The sequence below is a fragment of the Mustela lutreola genome, chromosome 10, assembly GCF_030435805.1.
Source record: "Mustela lutreola isolate mMusLut2 chromosome 10, mMusLut2.pri, whole genome shotgun sequence".
Classification (NCBI taxonomy): domain Eukaryota; kingdom Metazoa; phylum Chordata; class Mammalia; order Carnivora; family Mustelidae; genus Mustela; species Mustela lutreola.
This window is the reverse complement of record NC_081299.1, coordinates 32,506,089-32,524,204: the sequence shown is the minus strand read 5'-3', so window position 1 is coordinate 32,524,204 and position 18,116 is coordinate 32,506,089. Positions and strand designations below refer to the sequence as shown.

General features: G+C 37.9%; 1 protein-coding gene across 4 annotated transcripts in view; it reads left to right on the top strand.

Moving 5' to 3' along the window:
* The window catches only part of FOXJ3 (forkhead box J3), a 155,423-nt gene that overhangs the window by 51,936 nt on the left and 85,371 nt on the right, over nucleotides 1-18,116 (top strand). For 3 of the 4 annotated variants that reach the window (XM_059138306.1, XM_059138303.1, XM_059138305.1), the window contains one exon: nucleotides 5,524-5,848. In XM_059138306.1, the coding sequence (XP_058994289.1) occupies nucleotides 5,524-5,848 (325 nt within the window). Of the gene's footprint in view, nucleotides 1-5,411; nucleotides 5,849-18,116 lie in introns of all 4 variants that reach the window. The other variant, XM_059138304.1, reaches the window with a different exon arrangement.

Below are 18,116 nucleotides of genomic sequence, written 5' to 3'. Positions count from 1 at the left end.
TGTATAAATCTTGGGATAGAGGTGTTTATATGCTACTGTGGGATTGGGACCTAGTTTAGTTTGGGAGATGGAAGATAAGAGTGGATTGATGGGCCTTTCTGGAGGGGGAGGTATTTGGTCTGAGTCTTGGAAAAAAGTAGAAGCCAGCTAGGCAGTGTTAAGACATTCCAGAAAGGAGTGTTTTTAAACCAAATACTGTGTTATTTTTCAGATAACATGTACCTGGCATGGTGTTTGGTAGGATCTGAAATAATTAGTTTTATGGTCACTGTTCTCAGTGGGAAGGTGGGGGAAGAGGGAGTGAGTGTAGTAAGCTTAGGTGTATAATGCAGTTATACATATGCAACAGCATTGTAAATGCCAAATTGAGGTTATAATTGCTCCAGGAATTTAGAGAAGGATTAATAAAAGATTAATAAAAACTAAAGTAGTTGAAAATGAGTTTGGATGTAATATAATAGGAGAAAGGGAACCATTGAAAGTTATGGGGCACAATGACATGAAAACAATGGTGACAGATTTCTCTTGGAGTGTATGCGTGTACTCAGGAGGTGATTAGCAGAGAGGAGTGGTAAGAAATCAGAGGCTAGGAGGCCAGCTAGGAAGCTTTTGGAATGAGGTGAGGTAATGAGGGCCTGACATTTCTTAACCAGATTTCCATAACCAGATTCCTCAGAGCCTCCCATGCTGTTTTTAAATTTACCACCATCTGTTCTCTTATACAAGTGGACTTCTGTCATCACCATTCCATTAAGAGGTTTCTTTCTAAAGTTACTGATGATCTGGTCATATCTAATGGTCATTTTTTTGTGTTCTTCATGCTTAATGGAGAACCTCTGTGGTGTCCAGGTGACACCCCAACGATGGAAGCACTTTTTACCTTACTACCTTACTACCAAGAATATATAAAATTTAATTAATAGCAAACAGAAGGCCTGCTTTTTCAGAGTTTAAATTTAAGATAGATATTTTATAGTTAGTTTAAATTTGATCTAGCAGAACTGATGAAGATAAGCACAGCAGTGGAGTGATTTTTACTCATGGTGTCTTTGATGACTGGGGACCATTTTCTTTCTAGCCTGTTGAGATCTTTACTTTCTTCAAATCTTAGTGGAAGTTCTTCCTTCTCTGCCTTTGAAAGCTGCAGTCCATGTTGTCCTCTCCCTTCAGCCTTCCTTTCTTCTTCAGTTCTTCCTTACTTTTGACCTTCCTAATTGGACTGCAGTTTCCTGGAGAACAGGAATTTTATTATACTTTGTTGTACGTGTGTGTACACAAAGTTTTATAGCCCTGTATATGTGTAATTATAAATTGTTAACTGTTATATATTAAGTACTTAATTATATTTTTACATTATATTGCTTGAGACTCTCATAGTGGCAGTGGTGAAGGAAACAGAAATTAAAGTTGGTTCTCAGTAGGGGCATCTGCAGTATCAGTATCAGTTATGTTCTGGTTTGGAATGTGCATTTTTTTTTTTAAGATTTTATTTATTGATTTGACAGAGAGAGAGTACAAGTAGAGTGGCAGGCAGAAGGAGAGGGCAAAGCAAGCTCCCCACCGAGCAGGGAGCCTGATGCAGGGCTTGATCCCAGGACTCTGGGGTCATGACCTGAGCCAAAGGCAGTGGCTCAACTGACTGAGCCACCCAGGTGCCTCTGGAAGGTGTATTTATTTTAACTTTGAAAATGTGTGTGCCTGGCTCCTTTGGGAATTTGAACAAAATAAAGCTACTTAGTGGAGCCGTAATTGAGGCAAATAGGATGACAGCATGGAATAATAATTGCCACTGGTTTTAGAATGAAATATGAATAATAATAATAGCAACTACTATTTAGCATAACCGCCACCACCAGTAGCTAACATTTTTTGAATGGTTACTATTTGGGAGTCACTATTCTCAGTACTTTTCATCAGTGAGGTAGGTACTGTTATGCTCATTTTACAGATGAGGTGTGGTAAACAAAAACAAACAAAAAAAACAAAACAAAACTAATGGTTTGAGAGCATTGGGAGACCTGGTTTTACTTCTATTGTTAACTACCTTTTGTGAATTTGGGCAAATCTTTAACTTTAGTAGACCTTAGTTTTTCATCTTTAGATTGAAATGATTGGTTCTTGATCTCTAGGGTACTTTACACACTCATTTGACAACAGGTGATGTGTAAATTACATTGTTTTCTTGAATTTTTAAAAAAATTTCTTTCAGGGGCACCTGGGTGGCTCATTGGGTTAAAGCCTCTCTGCCTTCGGCTCAGGTCATGATTCCAGGGTCCTGGGATCGAGCTCCACATCGGGCTCTCTGCTCAGCGGGGAGCGTGCTTCCTCCTCTTTCTCTCTCTCTGCCTGCTTGTGATCTCTGTCTGTCAAATAAATAAATAAAATCTTTAAAAAGAATTTCTTTCAGAGAGAGAGAGAGAGAGAGAACATGAAAAGGGGGAGGGGCGGGCGTAGGGGGCGGGAGAAGCAGGTTTCCTGTCGAGCAAGGAGCCCACGCAGGGTTCCATCCCAGGATTTTGGGATCATGACCTGTGTGGAAGGTAGCCGCTTAACCAGCTGAGCCACCCAGGCGCCCCTACATTGTTTTCTTTATTCCATAAGTTCCTGTAACTTACTTCATGCTAGCAATGAGCCATTAATCTAATGCTGAGATTATAGAGCACAATAGTAATGGTTTTGTTTGTTTTGTTTTTGTTTTTTGATCTCTGAAGCTACTGTATAGAGAATTTAAAGTTCAGATTTCAGAGAAATTATGAAGCAGAGATGGAGGGAATTTGAGAAAGTGAAAAAGATAAAACTGATCAAAATAATCTAAGAGGAAGATAATAGGACTCTACTGGCAGGGTAGATAAAATCCTTATGGCTGTCTCTTGATTTATAATTGCTGTTGCTTAATCTGGTTTACTTTATAGTGCTTTAGTACCCTTGCCAGATAATCCTGGAGTAATATTGTTAATTAATACGTAATGGATCTTTCTTTGTATATACTACCATATTTAATTCTCAAAGTAATATTCTAATTTTTAAAAAATTTGGGATGCCTGGGTGGCTCAGTGGGTTAAAGCCTCTGCCTTCAGCTCAGGTCATAATCCCAGGGTCCTGGGATCGAGCCCCACATGGGGCTCTCTGCTCCGCGGGGAGCCTGCTTCCTCCTCTATTTCTCTGCCTACTTCTGATCTCTGTCAAATAAATAAATAAAAATCTTTTAAAAATTTATCTGAGAGAGAGTGCTTGCGAGAGTGAGCATGCTGTGGTGGGAATGAGGGGGTTCGGGGGAAGGGAGAAGCAGATTCCCTGCTGAGCAGAGAGCCTGATGCAGGGCTCCATCCTAAGATCCTGACTGAGATCATGACCTGAGCTGAAGTCAGATGCTTAGCTGACTGAGCACTGAGGTGGCTCCCTCAAATCGACATTTATTTATTTATTTATTTATTTATTTATTTATTTTTAAGGCTTATTTTATTTATTTATTTGAGAGAGTGAAATGGGGGAGGTCAGAGGGAGAAGCAGACTCTCTGCCAAGCATGGAGCCCGATGTGGGACTCTGTCCAAGAACTCCAGGATCATGACCTGAGCCGAAGGCAGTTGCTTAACCAACTGAGCCACATAGGCGCCCTCAAATTAATATTTTAACTCCAGGAACTATTATTGTTTCATTTTACAGATGAGAAAGCTGGAGTTTATTTATTTAAAAGATTTTATTTATTTGTCAGAGAGAGAGAGAGAGAGAGAGTGTGTGTGTGTGTGTGTGTTTGCGCGCGCGCTCACACGCTACAGAGCACAAGCCAGGGGGGAACAGCAGGCAGAGGGAGAAGCAGGCTCCCTGCTGAGCCAGTAGCCTGATGGGGGGGCTCAATTTCAGGACCCTGGGATCGTAACCTGAGCTGTAACCTGAGCCGAAGGTAGACACTTAATGGACTGAGCCACCAAGGCGTTCCTAGAGAAAGCTGGAGTTTAGATAATTAATTTTAACATTTTCATTTCCTGCAGCTAGTAACTAGTAGAATCAGTGCTTGAACTCTTGATCTGCCTGATTTAAGAGCCTATGTTCTTATCAGTTCTGTATTGCCTCCCAGAAGTTCATATCCTAAGCACGTATTGCAGGTTGCTCTTTGCCTGTAGCTGTTTGGGATGAGGGCCTGTATTGGAGTTTATTTGCCACAAGTTTTTTCTTTTCACTGAGGTACTTTAGTTTTTTTGTTTTCTTTTTTTCTCGTTAGTTTGATATCACTTAGAAGTCTTTCATTCTTCTCTGCTTTATTGTTGGGGTCATTATACCTGTATCTTTGATCCCATGGTAGGAAAAGTTTATATCCTCAGCTGAAAGCTAGCAATTCCAGTATGAAGTGTCAAGCTTTGTTTCTATATTTTTATCTTCAGTTCTTTGAGTAGCTTTTCCCTTCTCCAGAAAATGTGTTAACCTGGCAGATTTTGTTTTTCTTTTTTCTTTCTCTGGGTTGTAACAGTCTGAATTTTTCAGCCTTGGAGAGAAATATGTTACAGAATCCAGATCACTAGATGTTTGCATTAGGCTGCCCTGAGTTTTTTTTACTGCTTCTTGCTGTCAGTTTATATGATTTAATCTCATCTATCCTACACTCCCAGATCTCTAGTTTTCTTAAGCTTGTTCCTTGTGGATTTTTTATTATTTTTTAACTGCCTGGGTGTTGCCTGTCTTCCTCTTGTTCATCAGTATCCTTGAGTTTGCATTCCTCTTTTGGATCAGCTCCCCCAGCTAGCTTGTCTACTTACTATTCTTGTCTACCCTGCTTGCTTTTCCTACCTCCCACCTGCTCAGCTCTACCTTCTTTCCTTCTTGCAAAATTCCTGTGCCTGTTTCTCAGTCACTCTCTGACCTCTTTACTTTGGGTATTCTTTTGCTTGTATGACTCCCCTAAAATTTGTGTAAAAGAAATGCCAGTCTTTAGTTTTAAAGGGCCTATGGTGTTGGTGAGTAAAGAGCTGAACTTTAGACTTATTTTTCTTTTCTTTTTTTTTTTTTTTAAAGATTTTATTTATTTATTTGAGAGAGATCACAAGCAGGCAGAGAGGCAGGCAGAGAGAGAGGAGGAAGCAGGCTCCCTGCTGAGCAGAGAGCCCGATGTGGGGCTCGATCCCAGGACTCCGAGTTCATGACCTGAGCCGAAGGCAGCGGCTTAACCCACTGAGCCACCCAGGCGCCCCTGTATACTTATTTTTCATACTATGATCCTGTTGCTCTATTTAAAGTAATAGTCTTTTTTAGAAACATTGGCATTGGGATCACTTTGTATGTACGTATCGTTCTGTATCTTAAACATTTTAAAACCTTATTTGTTGTGTTAAGGAGAGGAAAAAAATTAAAAAGATTGGAAATGTTGAGCCCTTAAATATTGGTTTGGTCATTAACATACTCAATCTTTTTCCTCCAGATTTAACTCAGGCTTTCCCTCACTTTGGAACTCCTAGATTTGTGAATATTGGATATTTTGAGAAGCAGGGGTTCTTTCCTTGATACTGACTAAGGAGTCTATTTACCTTCAGGATGACATCTGAACTGGAGAGCAGCCTAACATCTATGGACTGGTTACCACAGCTCACCATGAGAGCAGCCATCCAAAAATCTGATGCTACACAAAATGCACATGGAACAGGAATTTCCAAGAAGAATGCACTCCTTGACCCCAATACAACACTGGACCAGGAAGAAGTCCAACAGCACAAAGATGGGAAACCTCCATACAGTTATGCCAGCCTCATTACATTTGCAATTAATAGCTCACCCAAAAAGAAAATGACTCTAAGTGAGATATACCAGTGGATTTGTGATAACTTCCCATATTATAGAGAGGCTGGCAGTGGTTGGAAGGTAAGGATTTTATTTAAATTATTGTTTGTATGCTATAAACAAAAAATAATAGTAGTTTCTATTGAAGATAAAGCTTTGTGGGGCTTCTATAATTAAAAAGTGAAATTCTGATTATCAGTCATTTTTAAGATGTCAGAAAAGGAAATTAAATGTTTTTAAGTGGTTTATTTTTGGTAGAATACCAATTTGTTAAAACTTTATTATGTTACATGACTGATGGAACATAAATAAGAACAGAGATAATGTAGCATTCACTGGAAAATAATACCTGCAGTTCAGGTAAGTTGATAGTAAGTCTTTGGTTAAAAAAAAAAGTGTTAAACTAGTATTGTTTTCGTCATCTAAGACTTTTCTTTAACTTTTATTTTGAAAGAATTTTAGATTTTTGAAGAATTATATAAATACGCCAAAGGGTTCCTGTATGTCCTTTATTCACTTCCTCTATGTTAACGTCTTAAATAAGCATAGTACAGTGATTAAAAACTGAGAAATTTATGTTAATACAGTACTTTTTGAGTAAGTAGTACTGTTAATTACTAAGTAAATACAGACTTCATTCAGATTAGTTTCTCTTTTAGTGTCAGGATCTAGTCCAGGATCCTGCAATACATTTAGTTGTCATGTCTCTTTAGTTTCCTCTCATCTGTAATAGTTCCTCAGTCTTTTCTTGTCTTTTATGACCTTGACACTTTTGAAGAGTACTCATCAGGTATTTTGTAGAATATTTTGTAGAATGGTATTGTATGGTGTGTTTTATAGTTAGGTATGTCTGATATTTTCTCATGGTTAGACTGAGGTAATGCATTTTAGGGAAGCATAATGCAGAGATAATGTGCCCGTCTCTGTATGTCATATCGAGAGGTACTTGATGTTACTGTGTCTTATAACTGGTAACATTAACCTGGTTCTTTGGTTAAGGGGATGTCTTCCAGGTTTCTCCATTATAAAATTACAGTGTACCACTTTGTAAATTATAAAACGTTTTGGGGAGCTACTTTGAGGGTATGAAAGTTTCTTAAATTTTCGCTCATTAATTTTAGCATTTGTATAGCAGTTTTTATTGTTTTCTAGTGGTGATTTTTTTTCTTTTCTTCATTACTTCTCTATTAATTGGGATTCTTCAGTGCAGAAGACTTACTCTTTCTTCCCTTTTTATTTATTTATTCCATCATTTATTTGTGTTGGGTGCACTCATGGACATTTATTCTTCGTGCTATCATTATTTGTTAATCACATTGTTGTAGCTTTGGCCATCAGGAGCTCTTACAAGTTGGCTCCTTTGCCCTTTTGACATGGCCCTATTATTTTGTTTGTTTAGCAGTTTTTAACTTTCTGGCATAACAAGATGTTCCAGGCTCATCTTGTATCATTCCTGTCCAGTCCTATAATCAACCAGATATTTAAGAAGCCCTAGTTTCTCAGCTAAGCTTTTTGATGAACAGCCAGATTACTTTCCTACCTATGTTCTACAACAAATAATTCAACTTAACTTTCTTTTGTGTCTGTAAATGTTATGTTTTTATTCCCATATAGAAATTACCCAGTTGTATGCTATGTAGGGTGTGTGTATGTACATGTGAAAGAAGGGAATTTAGAGAGCTTTAGATGGTAGTTACTCTTGTTTCTCTTAAGCCTTCATATCTCAACACCTTTGACATTTGTGTTTGTCTAGATTATTAAAGATATTTACTAACTCAGTATACATTGATGATGTGCTACACACCATGCCAAATGGTCAAGTATCTCAAGGGAAGGGATTTTTTTTTTTTAAGATTTTATTTATTTGTCAGAGAGAGCGCGCACATACAAGCAGGGGGAGAGGTGAGCAGAGGGAGAAGCAGGCTCCCTGCTGAGCAAGGAGCCCAGTGCACTCAATCCCAGGACTCTGGGATCACGACCTGAGCTGAAGGCAGACGCTTAACTGCCTGAGCCATCCAGGTGTCCCAAGGAATTTATAAAAAAATTTTTTTTATTTATTTGAGAGTGAAAGAGAGTGCATTTGAGCCAGGGGAGGGGTAGAGAAGCGGACTCCCTGCTGAGCAGGGAACTTGATGTGGGACTCATCCCAGGACTCTGGGATCATGATCTGAGCCAAAGGCAGACGTTTAACCCAACTGAACCATCCAGGCACCTGGGAAGGATTTTTTATATATCCACCTCTTTTCCATGTCCTAGCACAGTGCTTCCATTTAGTAAATCTAGTAAATGTGGTTTGGGTGAAACCCTGAATACTGGTTCCAGCCTTCTTTCCTAGCTTTTATTTTTTCCTAGTTCTTTCTCATGTATCTCCCCTGCACCGCCACCCCCCTCCTTCAGCCTACTACCTGTCCCTGGAAGTAAAAACTGTGATTTTATTCTTGCTTTTGTTTGTCTCTTACTTGTCCTTAGACTTTCTCTCTTCTGCCTTTTCTCTAGTTGGCATTATCCTATTTTTCTTTTAGCTCATATGTTACCTCTCTCCTCCCTATAGAACTAATCTCTTTGTGTGTCCATATGCTTGATTAATAACAGTATCTAGACTTTCAGATTTTTATCCAGATATCTTTCTTGTTTCATTAGTTTTTTGTTTCTGTACTCAGATACTTAAATGATAGTTGCTTTTATTATTTTCTGTGTGTCAGGTGCTATATGCCCAAGTGCCTTCTTAGGTTATTATCTTTTTCAGTCACACAACAGTCTTAGGAAATAAGTTTTGTTACTCTCCAGATTTGAAAAGTAAGAAAACTGAGGTTTAGAGAAGTAACTTTGCAGTTTCTCAGAGAATGGAGGAGCTAAGATTTGGTATCAGACTTGGTAGATTTGGAGATTTCAAATCTTGTGCCTTAACCATTACACAGGGCCTATAATTTTGCAAACACTGTAAATATTTATTGAATTTAATTTGCCAGGATGAACTGTCTCTTAGCTGGCCAATTCAGTATGAGAAGTGATTGTTAACAGTATAATTTGAATAAGAATCTACTCTAACAATATTTTAGTGGAGGAAGTATATAATAAAATTTGATCCATGAATCAAAAAAACCTCATTCTAACCAAGTAGTAGTGATCCATCTGAGCTGTGTGTTTTGGCATTACCACTAGGCACAGCTATTCAGTAGAATCATTTGGTCAGATTCAGGATGAGGGAAGGCTGGCAGATTCTGATAAATGTGCTTAGCATTGGAAAAGCATGGTGGCTGTGGACTAGAAATACTTCAGATTTGATTAAGTGGCTTGGAAAGCCCATCAGGGATTCATGGGTCTGTATCACTGATTGTAAACATACATATTTGCACAGACCAGACAAGTGACATAAATGAGTAAAGCAAAAATGATGACTACCTGAAGAGCACGCATGTCCAATGTAGAACAGCTGTGCTCTAGGCACTTGTAGTGTTTTAGGGCATATGGCAGATCTTACAATACCCCCACCCCCAAGAAAATTTAGATATCTGGATTTTATGTGCTGTTCCCTAATTTTTAAATGTTAATTTTGGTTTTCTTAAATACTGTACAGGCCAAACATAAGTCTGTTTGGCTGAATTCATTCTGTGGACCACAAATTTCCAGTCTCTGGTTTAGATTACATCCTCTAGTTTTCAGCCAATTTAGTCTTTCGTTCATTAATTTGAAAAAGATTTTATTTCCTGTATATTCTTATGAGCAGTATATTTGGCTTTGGCAGTACTAAGAACCTTAGGACAGGGCCCCTAAGGAAGCTTATAATCTTTAGTGGATAAGGGACATACATATAAATAAGTAATTATGATGTTACATCAACAGTTTTGTAATACAGAAATACAAAGTGCTGTGCTATGATGGGTTGGCTAGTTGGGCACAGCTAGTGTGTGTAAGCCATAATAATATCCAGCATATATGTAACTTAGTAAACCGTGTTAAATGAAGGGTGAAGTTAATAAGTGCTGTGAGAATTTAGAAGAGCTTATAGAAAGTGTGATGAGGTTCTAAAGTGAGTGACAAAAAGATAGTGCTAGGAGAGTACAGGAAGGGTGAATCAAGAAAACTATTGAAGAAGTGTAATTGAGCTTTATTTTGAAGATGAGTAAGATTTAGGAGGGTGTTTTATATAACAAACACTCTTAGGAAAGAGTTTCTTGTAGGAGTTCTTGGTAGAGAGCAGCAAGAGTTGGGATAGGGACATAATGCAGAGATTTTATGAATATATGAATGCCAAGATGAAGAAGAGCTTCGTCCAGATTTGGTAGTGAATAGTACGTGAAGGTCAGTTATATACCTCATTTACTGTCTGAGCTCAGCTCAAGTGTTAAGTCCACCTGAGGGTACCCAATCCATTCTGCTGAATTTCATGCTGCTGGCCAGCCCAGCTCATGGTCTGAAACTGGTTTGGAAGTAATTGATAACAGTTTCAACTGGAAGGTATAATGGTTTAGATATAATGAGGAAAGAAGGGGAAAGGGGAGAAATGAGAATAGGTGGAGGATTATATTGCTCTTAGAATCCAGGAGATTATGTGTTCCAGTCTCTTGCTTTAGGGAGATCTTTAATATTTCCAGGGATTGCTATCTCATGTTTATTCTTTTCTTTCTTTTTTTCCAAGATTGATTTTATTTATTTTAAAAGATTTTATTTATTTATTGTAAGATTGATAGAGACACAGCGAGAGAGGGGAGTAGGAGAGGGAGAAGCAGGCTTCCCGCTGAGCAGGGATTCCAGGACCCCTAGGATCATGATCATGACCTGAGCCGAAGGCATACCGTTAACTACTGAGTCATCCAGGTGCCCCTCATGTTTATTCTTTTTTTTTTTTTTTTTAAGATTTTATTTATTTGTTTGATAGAGATGCAGCGGGAGGGAACATAAGCAGTGAGATTGGCAGAGGGAGAAGCAGGCTTCCCGCAAAGCAGGAAGCCCCATGCAGGGTTCGATCCCAGGACCCTGGGACCATGACTTGAGCTGAAGGCAGACGCCCAACGACATGGCACCCCATGTTTATTCTTTTACAAAAGGCCTCTTCTTCCCAATTTTAGGTGCTTAAAACTTGTCAGGATTGTTTCTAATTTTATTTTTGTAAACTGAAAAATAGTTTAAACATTGCAAATGGAAACAAATGGAAACTGGTTTATCTTCTCCTTTGCTCAGGTCCTAACTCTGTTTTACAATTTGCTGTCCTTAAATTTGTTTTGCACACTACTACCATCTGCTACTCACTGTTTCTTCTGTCACCTAGAGAAACATATGAACGCACCATGTTCGTATGAAAGGGTCAAATAGAACTTTAATATTTAGGTAAAACTCCCTTTCATTTTGTGCTAAGGTATAGAAAGGAGATTACATACTTAAAAATAACTCTTTGAATATTCCAGAAGAGTTTTAAAAAACACTCTTTAAATTTCTATGATGGGATGATTTCGTAATCTGAACTAGAGGAAAAGGAATTAAAATTTTTGTGCTATTCATTTTACTAAAGAGAATTAACCTTTACTAGGGTTTAGGGTAGTAAAAAGAAAAATGCAGAAGAATGCTATGTGTATATTGGGGTGTATTATACTACTTTTTATTTTTTTTTAGATTTTTTAATTTATTTATTGGACAAAGATCACAAATAGGCAGAGAGGCAGGCAGAGAGAGATGGGGAAGCAAGACTCCTGCTGAGCAGAGAGCCCAACGAGGGGCTCGATCCCAGGACCCTGGGATCATGACCCGAGCTGAAGGCAGAGGCTTTAACCCACTGAGCCACCCAGGCGCCCCTCTTATACTACTTTTTATGTGGGCAGAAAAAGAAAAATATATATTTATTATTTTAAAAACAAACCTAGGAATAATAAACTAGAAATGTAGTGAACATAGTTATCTATCGGGGTTGGGTGAAACTGAGGTAGAAGGAATATAGGAGAGAATAAGATTTTGAGTATACTGTTTATTTAAAGTAAGTGTTTTACACATTCAGTACACACACACACACACACACAGAGGATGGGAAAAGGAAACTTTAGAACTGAATATAAGCAGAAACAAATAAGCCATATATCATATCAAATGGATAACATAATCACACAGAAAAAAAATCAGACTTTGAAAAGAGCATTCTATTATTTTCATGGGATACATACTAAGATAGAAAAGAATTGCGAAGAAATTACGACCTTTACTTAATAGATTTGTCTAGTGGTTTTTCACTAAAGACAGCCTCTACCTCCAGTAACACCAAGAAGAGAAGTTAGGAAGTTGCGAGTATTCTGAAACTATTTCATGTGCATGATAGGGTAGAACACATGAATACATATATTGATGTGGGGTAACCAAGGATCTCACAGTGGGAAAAGAGATGCAGGTAGGATTGTGGTGGTTAATTTGAATTGGAGGTGCCAGTTTAAACTCAAGTTTAAAATAAAAATCACTTAGAATATTTTTAAAATTTAGATTCCTGAGTCATAATTCCAGAGATTTTAAATTAGTTATCTTGGATGGAGCCAAGAAATTGGCATTAAAATTCATTTTAATTGATTCTAATCCAAGTAGATTGTACTTTTGAGAAAGCACTTTTGGGGCTGGGGTTTCTAAGACCAAGCAATATGCCTTGATCAGTTATTTAACTTGGTTCATTTTTCTCCAGGGGAACCTAGACCTTTTAAATTATGTCTACCCCTCTATTCTCTTAACTTCTTTTCTTAGAGTTATTAGAGGTAAGGTCTGGCCAAAATGTGAGGTGCGAAGTTACCTCTTTTCTTAATTTTGTGTGTGTGTGTGTGTATTTATGTTTTGACTTTTGTATCTCTCTAGGTATTTAGAAAACTTTTTTTAAAAGATTTATTTATTTATTTGAGAGAGAGAGATTGTGCACGCACACATGCAGGGGGACGGGGAGAGCGAGACGAAGAGGAAGATTCTTAAGCAAGCTACACATGGGCCTGATGCAGGACCTTGAGATGATGACCTAAGCTGAAACCAAGAGTTGGATGCTTAACCTACTGTGCCACTCAGGCACCCCTTTCTCTGGGTTTTAATTAAATTAAATTAAATATTAAATTATTTAATTTTCTAAATATGCTTTTGTTTTTTTTTCAACAGAATAATGATTACTGTATGAAAAGCATTCTATTCTAGATTCTGAGTTGATAGGGTCCTCCACCTCACGGAGCCTACTGAAATTTTGGTATAAGATGCAGTATATGGGAAGAACACCGTTAAACAAATAATTACAAGTGTAATAAGAAATCCAGGGTGATAAGGAAGTTTATTACAATGAGATCTACCCTATAGAGAAACCAGAAAGGACTTCCCTCAAAGACTGATGTTTAAGCCAAGAATGAATTGAAAGTTGAGTAGACTCAGTTCCGTGAAAGGGATGGAATAACGTGGGGGGCAATTATATTTGCAGGGGGAGCAACACAGGGAAGGCCTAGAGGTGAGAAGGAAAATTGGAGGGGTTGAGTATAGACAGCAAAGGAGGTTGGGTCAGATCATGAAGGGTCTTTGGAGGCTTTGTTAAGAATTTTGGATTTTATCCTAAGTAAAATAGGACGTCATTGAAAAATTTTAAGTGAAGGGGTAATAATGAATTTACCTTGTGAAGAGATCACTGCCTTTCAGGGTAGAGCATGGTGGAGGAGGGACAAAGAGAGCAAGGTGGAGGGTAACACCAGTTAGGAAGCTATTGTACTATTTTTGGTGAGAATGGTGTCCTGTACTGAAATAGTGACAGAAGAGATGGAATAAAGTAGATCAAAGGTAGATTTAGGATCTGGTGTAACAGATTTATTTTAGATGGTAAAGAAGAGAGAAGAATTAAGGATGTCTTAAAGCTTTCTGATTGGAGCTGTTAACATGAATAATTGTCTTTAGCCTGAGAAGAGAAAACTGGAAGATCACACTGGGGATCAAGATTGAGCTTAACTTTAAACGTAATTGGGGTTAAGATGTTTCTGGAGATGTCTAGTAGATTATTGAAAATATATGTTAGAAACTCAGGAGACAGGTGTAGTTTGGGGTCTAGATAGATTGTCCCAGAGTGTCATTGAAGCTATGGCTGTAAATGAGATTACATAGGCAGCAAATGTGTAAATGAAAAAGGGGCTTAGGGCATAATCTTTATGATTTACAACATTAAAGCTTTTTGTAGAGGAGGAAGCCCCAAGGGGAGATGTGTTCTTCCCCTGAGGCCATTTAGAAAAAAAAGGGACCATCTCTTTAACTTTTTAAGGTGGGTAGATGAACTCCAGTTTATTAGTTCTTTTTTCCCTTGTGTTTTTTTAAGATTTGGGCTATTTTTTATGATTCCATTCTATCTCTGCTGTTATTTTCTTAGTTATACCGCTTTCTAAATTTTAGTGACTGCATGGAGGGTTTACCACGTGTATCTTTATCTTATCACAGTATGCCTTCAAATAAAACCATTTTATGTATAGTGAAAGAACTTTACATATCTTAAATTTCTAGTTCTTTTGATCCATCCTTTGTGCTGTTATTGTCAGTTTTCCTTTATATGTTATAAACCACATAAATGATATATTTTCTTTAGACTATTATAAAGTTGTTATAAATAAAAAATGTTTTTAAAATTTACCTTTTTAAAAAAAACAGATTTTATTTATTTATTTTTGACAGAGATCACAAGTAGGCAGAGAGGTTGGCAGAGAGGAAGGGAAGCAGGCTCTCTGCTCAGTAGATACAGGGGTGCAGGGTACAGGGATCAAGCCCTGGGATGCAGGGCTTGATCCCAGGACCCTGGGATCATTACCTGAGCCAAAGGCAGAGGCTTTAATCCACGGAGCCACCCAGGTGTCCCAGGATTTACCATCATTTTTATAATTTCTGGAACTCTATTTCTTTTTGTAGATCCAAGTTTCTGTTTGTTATACTTTTGCCTGAAGAACTTCGTATAATATTAAGCCAGCTGGCACTACAAGGAATACATTCTTTTAGCCTTTGCTTTCCTGGAAGTCTTTATTTTGCCTTCATTTTTGAGAGATTTTTTTTCACTGCATGTAGAATACTTTTTTTTTCTTTTAGTATTTTGGAGATGTCATTTCTTTTGTCTTCTGACTTGCAGTTTTGGAGATGTCTGCTGTAATTTATATCTTTATTCCACTGTACATAACTTTTTTCCTCTTGCTGCCTTCATGATATTCTGTTCATTTTGATTTTCACCATTTTTACCTATAGTGAATATAGTGTGTGAATTTTTAATTTCTTCTGTTTTGTGTTCTCTTAAATTTTTGCATCTGTGATTTGATGCCTTGCGTTATTTTCATAAGATTCTTTGCTGTTCCTTCTTCACATTTTTCTTCTCCATGCTTTTTCTCTTTTCCTTGTGGGACTCCCATTACATATATTGCTCCACGGTTCTTGAGTGATATTGTGTGTGTGTGTGTTTTTTTAAAGTATTCGTGCATGCATGTGTGTCAGTTTGGATAATTTCTGTTGATCTGTCCTCAGAATATCTGAGGCTTTTCCTGGTTGTGTCGTCTACTGATGAACCCATTTAGGGAGTTCTTTATCTTTGATCACGTTTTTAAATTCTATCATTTACATTTGACTATTACATTTTCCACATTACTGTTGAAGTTCCCCATCTCACTATGCAAGTTTCCTCTTTTTCTACTTGGTCCTTGAACATATTAGCCATAGTTAATTTAAAGTTCTGGTCTGATAGTTCTAACACCTTTCATTTGGGTATTGATAATTTTATCTCTTGACAGTAGATTTTTTTTTGGGGGGGGCATTTCTAATATGTCTTGCAGTTTTTGTCTGAGTGTCAGATATATGTGTAGAAGAATGTTAGAGATTGTGATAAATGGTATCAAGCTACTGAGTGTGGTTGGGGGTGGGGGCTGTGCAGGGGAGATAGAGGGAAAAGGGAGAAAGAGGATTTTAGGCAGGTTCCATGACCAGCGTGGATCTCACAACACTGAGATTATGACATGAAAGAGTCAGTGCTTAACCAACCAAGCCAGCCAGGCACCCCAAGATAAATCATATTTATACATGTAGATGGATAAGCATCTTTTTTCCACAGGCCATTTGTTTGCCAATTATTGACAATCAATTTGTCAATAATTAAGTTGGATTTGGATTTTGTTGTTGGTATCTTTTCCTTAAGTATACCACAGAGTTTACGTTCCTTCCGTTGTAGGCTCTTATTACCTGTTCTTGGAAATGAGGTGTTTGGGGACTGTAGAATTTTCTCAGTTTTTTTTTTTTTTCTTTACATTTTAGTTGTCTCTCCTTACCTTGCTACAGTTGGGGCTCTCTTCATGTTCCTGCCCTTCCTCTCTCAGTAGGCTGTTACTAACTGTTACTAACTGGCTGTTAGCTTGTTACTTGCTGCGAGGCTGTTGGTTTTCTCTGTTGTCTTTCTTCCTTCATTTTATTTTTATTTTTAAGTAATATCTGTGGCGAGCATGGGGCTCAAACTATACGATTCTTAAGATAAAGAGTCACAGGCTCTCACCACTGAGCCAGCCAGGTATCCCTTTGTTTTCCTGTGTGAGCCTTAGTCTTACTCAGGCCCTTGTACTTAGGGTTGGGCTTTTTCAGTGTTTCTCTCCTTCAGCCATTCCAGCCTGTGTCTATAGTTGCTTTTGTTTACCGCTATAGCTATCTATTATCTCCTTTCTGCTTATGCTATAAAAGAGACTCTCTTTGTTTTCCTTTCCCATCCCCATTCTTTTTTGTGAGTATATAGTCAAGGCTCAGGGGGAAGAGCTTGAAGAGTGAGTGGGAACTTTCCTTCCTTATATTTGGGGACCTTGCTATTCTAAACTGACACACCAACTCATGCTTGACCTTAAAAATTTTAGCTAGTTTCTTGGATGCTTGGATGATGGCCACTTCTTTCTTCCATACTCTGCCAAAAAGGTGAGACATTTGGTCTGCTTTGTCATTCTTAGGAATTTAATTTGTTAGGCTGCCTTGCAGCTTCAACTCTCTGATGTGGCTCAAAAAAATTTTTGTTTTGTTTTGTTTTGGCTTACCCATTGTTTTCTCATTGTTTGGGAGGGATCATTAGTCTCTATAGCTGTTTATATCCTAGGCAGAGGTAGAACTCCCATTCATAAGTTTATAATTGATGTTTGGTAATAAGATAGGCTTGACTTTATATTCTGTTGTCATTTTTAAAAAAAAAGATTTTACTTATTTATTTGACAGAGAGATTACAAGTAGGCAGAGGGGCAGGCAGAGAGAAGGGGAAGCTGGCTCCCTGCGAAGTGGGGCTCAATCTCAGGACTCTGGGATCATGACCTGAGCTGAAGGCAGAGGCTTAACCCACTGAGCCACCCAGGCACTCTCTGTGGTCCTTTTTAAAAACTTTTGTAATCCCAGTATTCCTCTATGAGAGGGAAGTTTTCATAGAGACATTGTTGTTAGAGTTCTGAATTTTATGTTGAAAGATAAGATATGCCCAAAATGCTCTCCTAAAATTCTGAGTGGTGGCTAAATGCTGTTGGAGTCCTTTTTCACTGAATACCTGGCCATTTTGGCATAAAAATTATGGAATGGATTTTAGAGCATTTCATTAAAAAGAAAGGGCTTTTGGGTATTTTCTATAAAAAATTGTGACACAGTCCTACTTACTCTTGAAAGGGTTTCCTGTTTTACAGATTCTTCTGGTTTCCAAGTACATTTCTCTTTTCTTTTTTTTTTTTTTCTTTTCTTTTCTTTGAAGGTTTTGTTATTTGACAGAGGGAGACACAGCAAGAGAGGGAACACAAGCAGGGGGAAGTGGGAGAGGGAGAAGCAGGCTTCCCGCTGAGCAGGGAGCCCAACATGGCTTCTATCCCTGGAATCTATCTCTGGAATCATGACCTTAGCTGAAGGCAGACACTTAACGACTGAGCCACCCAGGTGTCCCTCCAAGTGCATTTTTCTTACAATTTAGGATGGTTTTTCTTTATTGCTACATTGATAAACCTAGATGTTCTTGCTAGTCCTCTGTAGCCAGTGCCTGTTCATGTGTTTTCTTACAGATTGAAAGTAAGAACCTACTTGGCTTCTATGTATTCTTGTAATGGAGCAGTGAAATTTTTTTTGTTTAAACATTCTTTTATCTCGTTAGAAAAAGATAATACATGTGCCTGGTAGATCATTTAAACATTGCAGGAAAGAAGAGTTATCACCTATAATTCAGAAAAAGAACTGTTAGCATTTTGCATTCTGTTTTATTCTGGGAATGAATGAATGGGGGGCACCTGGTTGGCTTAGTTGGTAGAGCATGCAGCTCTCAATCTCAGGGTTGTGGTTTAAGCCCTACCTTGGGCATAGAGCCTACTTTAATGAATTAATAAATTCATTTATCGATATAAATTCA